Source organism: Gossypium arboreum, chromosome 7 (genome assembly GCF_025698485.1).
Source record: "Gossypium arboreum isolate Shixiya-1 chromosome 7, ASM2569848v2, whole genome shotgun sequence".
Classification (NCBI taxonomy): domain Eukaryota; kingdom Viridiplantae; phylum Streptophyta; class Magnoliopsida; order Malvales; family Malvaceae; genus Gossypium; species Gossypium arboreum.
Window position 1 is genome coordinate 92,968,008 of NC_069076.1, and position 10,222 is coordinate 92,978,229.

General features: G+C 36.7%; 1 protein-coding gene and 1 long non-coding RNA gene across 2 annotated transcripts; both read right to left on the minus strand.

Moving 5' to 3' along the window:
- Positions 1–1,070: 1,070 nt before the first annotated feature.
- Positions 1,071–7,719, minus strand: LOC128295320 (uncharacterized). The gene is made up of 3 exons (XM_053030585.1): positions 6,424–7,719; positions 2,062–2,148; positions 1,071–1,244 (listed from the first exon to the last, which is right to left on the minus strand). The coding sequence occupies exon 1, from the start codon at positions 7,576–7,578 to the stop codon at positions 6,598–6,600; it is 981 nt and encodes a 326-aa protein (XP_052886545.1). The 5' UTR covers positions 7,579–7,719; the 3' UTR covers positions 1,071–1,244; positions 2,062–2,148; positions 6,424–6,597.
- A 675-nt stretch (positions 7,720–8,394) lies between these two features.
- Positions 8,395–10,222, minus strand: LOC128295321 (uncharacterized). Its single transcript, XR_008285682.1, has 3 exons — positions 10,140–10,222; positions 9,587–9,673; positions 8,395–8,765 (listed from the first exon to the last, which is right to left on the minus strand). It is a non-coding gene; the product is annotated as an uncharacterized LOC128295321 (long non-coding RNA).

Here is a 10,222-nt window from a genome sequence, read left to right on the forward strand (position 1 = left end):
GGGAGGTTGTGCATTCGGGTTCGTATTAACGAACTCAGTATACCAAGCATTCATCATTTGGAGAAAGGCTTCCGAGCCCTTCTCCTCCTCCTTGACCAATAGTAGGAGGTGGATTTTCAGTTGGCACCGCCCCTTCAGTCGGAGCTGGTGCATTACTCTCTACATCATCAGCCGCAGTTGGATCGGGATCCATTTACTATAAAAAAAAATCATTTAAAAGGTCAGAAGTCGTCACACTATCCCAATATATATTTATGGCATGTATAGCAAAACCCGTACATACAACACATTAGTCCAAGAACCGACTAAACCTGCTCTGATACCACCAAATGTAACACCCCCACGCCCAAGACCGTCGCCGGAGTCGAGCACGAGGCATTACTAAACTTATTTGAGCACTTAAACAAATTCGGACAAGCTGTCCAACTGCGTCACAGTTACTTAAAAATTCATATCTCGAGTTTCGAAGCTCGAAATCCAATTCCGTAAATTTTTCCTTAAACTAGACTCATATATCTATCTACTAATTTTTTTCTAGAATTTTTGGTCGGGCCAATTAGTACAGTTTATTAGTTAAAGTCTCCCCTGTTTCAGGGTTAGACTGCTCTGACCTCTGTGTATTACAATTCATATATCTCCCTGTACAGAGTTTCAATAACTATGCCGTTTGTTTCTCCTGAAACTAGACTCAATAAGGATTCTAAGAATATAAAATACACCACATAATTATTTTGGTACAATTTATGGTGAATTTCTAAAGTCAGAACAGGGATCCAGAAATCACTCTGGCCCTGTTTCACAAAAATTCAAATATCTCATAAATTATAATTCATATACCAGTTTTGTTCAATCCATATGAAAATAGACTCATTAAGATTAAATTTCATAACTTACTCATCATTTAATTCCATTTCTGCCATTTTAGTGATTTTTCAAATTTACATCACTGCTGCTGTTAGATTCTGTTTTATGACAGATTTCACTTTACTAAGGATTTTCATGAACTAAATAGCATTTTAAACATCGTAACATCAAATATGACTTAGATTGGCCATTCCAATGGCTAATCATTTACAAACCCTTTTCTTTCCAAACCATAGCCATATCATAAGATCATTTACACAAAGTGAGTATTTTGCCATACATGCCACATTCAAAACACACAAGCCATTTTACCAATTTAGGCCTTCGGATAGTGTGAACAGTCTTCGACCTATCCCAATTCTCAAGCCGGCTTGTTAAAACTACAATGAACGAAAAGGAGGAGTAAGCATAAATGCTTAGTAAGTTCATATGCAAATAACAAGTAACATAACCATACAATTATACCAAACAATCTTAGCATGGTATCACCAAAACATATATCACATTTTAAACATCATTCATCATCTTACCACCTTATCGTTGTTGTATCTATTTTCAACCCGAGGGTTAAGTACATACCTGTCCAAAGTGTCCATTTCACAATACTTACCAATACGTCACTTGCATCTTAAGTGTTCTTCCATTTCACTAGAAATTTTACCCGTTGAACACATCGAATATAACTTCGGATACATGGATAATTTGCACATAAGTGCCATATTTGTAGCCAAGCTACCATGTAACCCGCCCATAAGTGAACTCGGACTCAACTCAACGAGCTCGGGCGTTCAGATCCATAAGTGAACTCGGACTCAACTCAACGAGTTCGGATGCCTAGTTACATCTCACGAACTCGGACTCAACTCAACGAGTTCGGACATTCCACATCCATAAGTGAACTCGGACTCAACTCAACGAGTTCGGATGTTCAACCATCCTAGTGACATGTCACTTGTATCCTAATCTATTCCTAAGGTTCAAACGGGATTTTCCTCGAACACATCTCCTTGCCATCTTCCGTAAAATACGAAACCAATACTTGGTAGCACTTTATATTTAACAAATAATACACTTAATTTCCATTTTATTCAAAATAACCACAAAGCATATATTTCATGATAAGAATCAGCATATCCTATATTTAACATCAATAACTTAAAATAACAATTATGCTACATTATTTACACATGAACTTACCTCGGTACAAAATTTTTAACAATCGAGCCTATTCCTCGTAAACTTTGTTTTTCCCCCGATCACGACTTGAATCTCGTTTCTCTTGATCTATAATACCAAATTAATCTTATTTAATACATACATTCATTAAAACAGTCCTTAATACGAACTTTGGCAAAATTACCATTTTGCCCCTAAACTTTTGCATAATTACACTTTTGCCCCTAGGCTCGGGAATTAAACTTCATCCCTTATTATTAAGTTTTATGACATGCTGACCATTTTTCCCTTCTATGGCAACATCAAATTCTCACTCTAACAAGTATTTATGACTAATAAATATTTTTACCGATTAAGCCTTTTTACTCGTTTTTACTCAAAACCGAGTAACAAAAGTTGTCTAACAAAATTTAAAACCTCATTTTCTGTCATAAAACACCAAAATACACAAATTTCACCTATGGGTATTTTTCCAAATATGAACCATAGGTTGAATTATTGTTAACATAAGCTAAATCGAGCTACCGGGATTTCAAAAACATAAAAATCATTAAAAACGGGGCTTGAAATCACTTACTATGAAGTTTGAAAGTTGAAGAAACCCCAGCTATGGAGGAGAGCAAAAATCGGCAGAACAATATGGAGAAGATGATCATTTTGAGTTATTTTTCCTATTTTTATTTCATTTAATATCCAAATGACCAAAATGCCCTTACTACTAAACTTTCCAAAAATTCCTTCCATGTCCTAATTTTGTCCATGAACTTAAAATTGGTAAAATTACCATTTAAGACCTCCTAATTAATATTTCAAAGCAATTTCATACTAAAAACTTCTAGAATGCAAGTTTTGCAACTTATTCGATTTAGTCCCTAATCTCAACTTAAGCACTTTATGCATAGAATTTCATCACGAAATTTTCACACAATCATGCAATCATATCATAAACCTCAAAATAATTTTAAAATAATTATTTTTATCTTGGATTTGTGGTCACGAAACCACTATTCCGATTAGGCCTTAATTCGGGATATTACAACTCTCCCCCCCTTTTAAGGATTTTCGTCCTCGAAAATCTTACCGTAAAAATGTGTATGGGTATTGGTTTCTCATAGTTTCCTCAGGTTCCCATGTAGTCTCTTCTACCCGTGCTTTTGCCATAATACTTTCACGAGAGCGACACTTTTATTTCTTAGTTGCTTAACCTCTCGAGCTAAAATCTTAATCGGTTCTTCTTCGTAAGTCATATCCGGTTGTAGCTCAATTTCTGTCGGTGAAATTATATGTGAAGGATTCGAACGATACCGACGTAACATAGATACGTGGAACACATCATGCATCTTTTGTAATTCGTGGTAATGCTAACCGATAAGCTCTTGGTCCAACTTTTCAATTATTTCATATGGTCCAATAAAACGCGGACTTAACTTGCCCTTCCGTCCAAATCTAAGAACTTTCTTCCATGGAGACACTTTCAAAATACCTTATCACCAACTTGAAACTCGATTTCCTTCGTTTCAAATCCGCATAAGATTTCATCTATCTGAAGCGACTTTCAAACAATCTCGAATCACTTTCACCTTTTTTCGGTTTCTTTTATTAGATCAACTCCATAAATCGATTTTCCACGAGTTCAGTCCAATACAATGGCGTCCGACATTTACGACCATACAATGCTTCATAAGGTGCCATCTTCAAACTCGTCTGATAACTATTATTATAAGCAAATTCTACCAACGGTAAGTACCTTTCCCAACTACCTTGAAATTCCAATACGCAACATCCGAGCATGTCTTCAAGAATCAATTACTCTCTCGATTGTCCATCAGTTTGTGGATGAAAGGCAGTGCTGAAATTTAACTTTGTACCTAATGCCTCTTGCAATCTTTGCCAAAACCGTGAAGTAAATCTCGGATCTCTATCCGAAATGATTGACAAAGGTATTCCATGAAGTCTAACAATCTCACTGATATACAATTCAGCCAACTTATTAAGAGAATAATCTGTACGTACCGGAATAAAATGAGCCGATTTAGTCAGTCTGTCAACTATTACCCAGATGGCATTTTTCTTCCCCGGAGTTAACGGCAACCCTGATAGAAAATCCATAGTAATCCGATCCCATTTCCATTCAGGAACCATGATAGGCTGGAGTAATCCCGAAGGTACTTGGTGTTCAGCTTTCACTTGTTGACAAATTAAGCACTTTGATACAAACTCAGAAATATCTCTTTTCATCCCACTCCACCAGTACATTTTCTTCAAGTCATTATACATTTTCGTACTGCCCGGGTGAACTACCAAACAACCATTATGTGCTTCATGCAAAATCTTTTGAATCAACTCATCATTTTTCGGTACACAAATCCGATTTTTAAACATCAAACAACCATCAGAACCGATTCTCAATCGATCCGTGACGACTTCACATTTTCTCTTGGCTAGCAAATCTTTATCATTTTTCTGAACTTCAGAAATCTCTTGTAAAAACATCGGTCTTGATCTTATCTCTGCTAGAATCGAACCATCACCTGATATCTTTAACTGAGTATTCATAGCTCTCAAAACAAATAACAACTTTCTGCTTAAAGCATCGGCAACCACATTCGCTTTTCCCGGATGGTAGTCAATAACAAGCTCGTAATCTTTCAACAACTCCAACCATCTTCGTTGTCTCAAATTCAAGTCTTTTTGTGACATCAAGTACTTAAGACTTTTGTGGTCGGTATATACCCGGCACTTTTCACCATACAAATAATGTCGCCAAATCTTCAAAGCAAACACCACCGCAGCCAATTCCAAATCGTGAGTAGGATAATTCCTCTCATGAGATTTTAACTGCCTCGAAGCATAAGCCACCACTTTTCCTTCTTGCATGAGTACACACCCCAAACCATTTAGAGAAGCATCACTATACACCACAAATTCTTTACCTGATTCGGGTTGTACTAACACTGGTGCCTCTGTTAATAACTTTTTCAATTCTTCAAAACTCATTGACATTCTTTCGTCCATTCAAATTTAACGTTCTTTCGAGTAGTCTAGTCATAGGAGTAGCAATTATAGAAAATCCATTTACAAACCGCCGATAATACCCATTAACCCCAAGAAACTTCTAACTTCGGTTACATTTTTCGGTGGTTTCCAATCAACAATGGCTGAAATTTTACTAGAATCAACCCGTATGCCATCACCAAACAATGTGACCCAAAATCCAACTTCTCGAGCCAAAATTCACTTTTACTGAACTTAGCATACAACTGCTTATCTCTCAAAGTTTGCAAAACTATCTTCAAGTGCTCAGCATGCTCTGTCTCATCTTTTGAATAAATTAAAATATCATCAATAAACACCACAACAAATTTGTCCAAGTATGGCCGAAATATGCGATTCATCAAATCCATAAACACAATGAGGAGCGTTTGTCAACCCGAATGGCATAACTAAAAATTCATAATGACCGTACCTTGTTCTAAAAGTAGTTTTAGGCACATCCGGCTCTTTTACTCGCAGCTGATAGTATCCAGATCTCAAGTCAACCTTTGAAAACCATGTTGCTCCTTTCATCTGATCAAACAAATCATCAATTCTCGGCAACGGATACTTATTCTTGATTGTCACCTTGTTTAATTGCCGATAGTCAACACACAATCTCATAGAACCATCCTTCTTTTTCACAAATAACACGGGAGCACCCCAAGGTGAAAACTCGGTCTCACAAAGCCTTTATCACCAACTCTTGCAATCTGCGACTTTAATTCTTTCAACTCTGCTGGTGCCATTCTATATGGAGCAATCGAGATCGGAGCTGTTCGGTATCAAATCAATACCAAATTCTACTTCCCTAACTGAGGCAAACCCACAATTCTTCCGAAATACATCCGCAAATTCACACACAACCCAAGACCGATTCAACTTTCTTTTCAACTTCTTTTTATTAATTACATACGCCAAATAAGCTTCATAATTCTTCCTCAAATATCTCGAGCCGACATCGAAGAAATTACACTAGATAATGCCTCGACTTTTCGATTCAATCCGAAATTTTACCACTTTCACACTTTAATTCTATAACCTTTTCTTTGCAATTTACTATAGCATCATGCAATGTCAACCAATCCATACCCAAAATAATATCAAATTCATCAAACGGCAACAACATCAAATCAGCCAGAAAGTAATGACCCCGAATCATTAAAGGGCATTTCTTGCATACTTTATCAACTATCACACATTTGCCTAGTGGATTCGACACTCTAATCATAAATTCTGTGTTCTCAATAGGTATATTCATACTAGACACCAGTTTCATGCATACATATGAATGAGTAGAACCGGGATCAATCAAAGCATTAACATTAACATCATAAAGAGAAAATATACCAGTAATCACATCGGGTGATGAAGCATCTTCACGTGCCTTTATGGCATAAGTTCTAGCTGGAGCCCGTACTTCAGATTTAGCTGCTGAATCTTTGGCTACATTCTTGCTGCTTGCTTCATTTCCAGCTTTTCTCGAATATCTTCCTCTCGAGTCTGCACCACTAGCTTTTACACTCAGAAATTTTTCTTTCTCAACTCTCTCTGGGCAGTCTCTAATAAAATGATCTGGAGAACCACATTGAAAACATTCATTTGCTCTACATGGGCCAAAATGATTTCTACCACACCGCTGGCACTCGGGCTTAACAAATCTCGAATTCCCCACACTAGCTGCAGAAGTAGTCTGAGATTTAAGACCCACATTTTGCTTTTAAAATTTCCATATGATTGTCCGGCCGAAATCTGAGGACGAGAATACATATTTCTAGATTTCCTAGATTGCTGTGAGAATGAACTACTCGTCGGTCTTTTCTTCCAATTTCTAGTCTCAGCCTCTACTTTTTTCTTCTCTTTAAGTAGTTCTTCAGCCTTGCAAGCTCGATCAACAAGTACTACCATTTCTTTTAATTCAAGAATCGCAACAAATACTTTGATGTCTTCATTGAGTCCGTCTTCAAATCGCCTACACATTTTAGCCTCTGTAGGAATGTATTCTCTAGCATACTTACTCAACCTGACGAACTCCTTTTCGTATTCAGTAACTGTCATGTTCCCCTGCTTCAATTCAAGAAACTCTTTACGCTTCTGATCAACAAATCTTTCACTGATGTATTTCTTCCGAAATTCTTCTTGAAAAAACTCCCAAGTTACTTTCTCTTTCGGTACTACTGAAGTCAATGTCTTCCACCAATGATAAGCTGAATTCCTCAACAATGATATAGCACATTTCAAACATTCCTCAGGTGTACAAGACAATTCATCAAATACTCGAATAGAATTCTCGAGCCAAAACTCTGCTTTCTCTGCATCATCATCAATATTTGCCCTGAATTCTTCGGCCCCTTGTTTACGGATTCTGTCAATTGGAGTTCTATGAAATTTCATCAGATCTACACCTTGAGGCATCGGAGGTACAGGTTGAGGAATCGGGGGAGGTGGGGGAGGTTGTGCATTCGGGTTCGTACGAACGAACTCAGTATACCAAGCATTCATCATTTGGAGAAAGGCTTCCCGAGCCCCTTCTCCTCCTCCTTGACCAATAGTAGGAGGTGGATTTTCAGTTGGCACCGCCCTTCAGTCGGAGCTTGTGCATTACTCTCTACAATCATCAGCCCAGCTTGGATCGGGATCCATTTACTATAAAAAAATCATTTAAAAGGTCGAAGTCGTCACACTATCCCAATATATATTTATGGCATGTATAGCAAAACCATTACATACAACACATTAGTCCAAGAACCGACTAAACCTGCTCTGATACCACCAAATGTAACACCCCCACGCCCAAGACCGTCGCCGGAGTCGAGCACGAGGCATTACTAAACTTATTTGAGCACTTAAACAAATTCGGACAAGCTGTCCAACTGCGTCACAGTTACTTAAAAATTCATATCTCGAGTTTCGAAGCTCGAAATCCAATTCCGTAAATTTTTCCTTAAACTAGACTCATATATCTATCTACTAATTTTTTCTAGAATTTTGGTCGGGCCAATTAGTACAGTTTATTAGTTAAAGTCTCCCTGTTTCAGGGTTAGACTGCTCTGACCTCTGTGTATTACAATTCATATATCTCCCTGTACAGAGTTTCAATAACTATGCCGTTTGTTTCTCCTGAAACTAGACTCAATAAGGATTCTAAGAATATAAAATACACCACATAATTATTTTGGTACAATTTATGGTGAATTTCTAAAGTCAGAACAGGGGATCCAGAAATCACTCTGGCCCTGTTTCACAAAAATTCAAATATCTCATAAATTATAATTCATATACCAGTTTTGTTCAATCCATATGAAAATAGACTCATTAAGATTAAATTTCATAACTTACTCATCATTTAATTCCATTTCTGCCATTTTTAGTGATTTTTCAAATTTACATCACTGCTGCTGTTAGATTCTGTTTTATGACAGATTTCACTTTACTAAGGATTTTCATGAACTAAATAGCATTTTAAACATACGTAACATCAAATATGACTTAGATTGGCCATTCCAATGGCTAATCATTTACAAACCCTTTTCTTTCCAAACCATAGCCATATCATAAGATCATTTACACAAAGTGAGTATTTTGCCATACATGCCACATTCAAAACACACAAGCCATTTTACCAATTTAGGCCTTCGGATAGTGTGAACGAGTCTTCGACCTATCCCAATTCTCAAGCCGGCTTGTTAAAACTACAATGAACGAAAAGGAGGGAGTAAGCATAAATGCTTAGTAAGTTCATATGCAAATAACAAGTAACATAACCATACAATTATACCAAACAATCTTAGCATGGTATCACCAAAACATATATCACATTTTTAAACATCATTCATCATCTTACCACCTTATCGTTGTTGTATCTATTTTCAACCCGAGGGTTAAGTACATACCTGTCCAAAGTGTCCATTTCACAATACTTACCAATACGTCACTTGCATCTTAAGTGTTCTTCCATTTCACTAGAAATTTTACCCGTTGAACACATCGGAATATAACTCGGATACATGGATAATTTGCACATAAGTGCCATATTTGTAGCCAAGCTACCATGTAACCCGCCCATAAGTGAACTCGGACTCAACTCAACGAGCTCGGCGTTCGCATCCATAAGTGAACTCGGACTCAACTCAACGAGTTCGGATGCCTAGTTACATCTCACGAACTCGGACTCAACTCAACGAGTTCGGACATTCCACATCCATAAGTGAACTCGGACTCAACTCAACGAGTTCGGATGTTCAACCATCCTAGTGACATGTCACTTGTATCCTAATCTATTCCTAAGGTTCAAACGGGATTTTCCTCGAACACATCTCCTTGCCATCTTCCGTAAAATACCGAAACCAATACTCGGTAGCACTTTATATTTAACAAATAATACACTTAATTTCCATTTTATTCGAAAATAACCACAAAGCATATATTTCATGATAAGAATCAGCATATCCTATATTTAACATCAATAACTTAAAAATAACAATTATGCTACATTATTTACACATGAACTTACCTCGGTACAAAATTTTTAACAATCGAGCCTATTCCTCGTAAACTTTGTTTTTCCCCCGATCACGACTTGAATCTCGTTTCTCTTGATCTATAATACCAAATTAATCTTATTTAATACATACATTCATTAAAACAGTCCTTAATACGAACTTTGGCAAAATTACCATTTTGCCCCTAAACTTTTGCATAATTACACTTTTGCCCCTAGGCTCGGGAATTAAACTTCATCCCTTATTATTAAGTTTTATGACATGCTGACCATTTTTCCCTTCTATGGCAACATCAAATTCTCACTCTAAGTATTTATGACTAATAAATATTTTTACCGATTAAGCCTTTTTACTCGTTTTTACTCAAAACCGAGTAACAAAAGTTGTCTAACAAAATTTAAAACCTCATATTCTGTCATAAAACACCAAAATACACAAATTTCACCTATGGGTATTTTTCCAAATATGAACCATAGGTTGAATTATTGTTAACATAAGCTAAATCGAGCTACCGGGATTTCAAAAACATAAAAATCATTAAAAACGGGGCTTGAAATCACTTACTATGAAGTTTGAAAGTTGAAGAAACCCCAGCTATGGAGGAGAGCAAAAATCGGCAGAACAATATGGAGAAGATGATCATTTTG

Coding starts and splice junctions, on each gene's coding strand:
- LOC128295320 (XM_053030585.1), bottom strand. CDS start 7,578: ATGATGAATGCTTGGTATACTGAGTTCGTTCGTACGAACCCGAATGCA.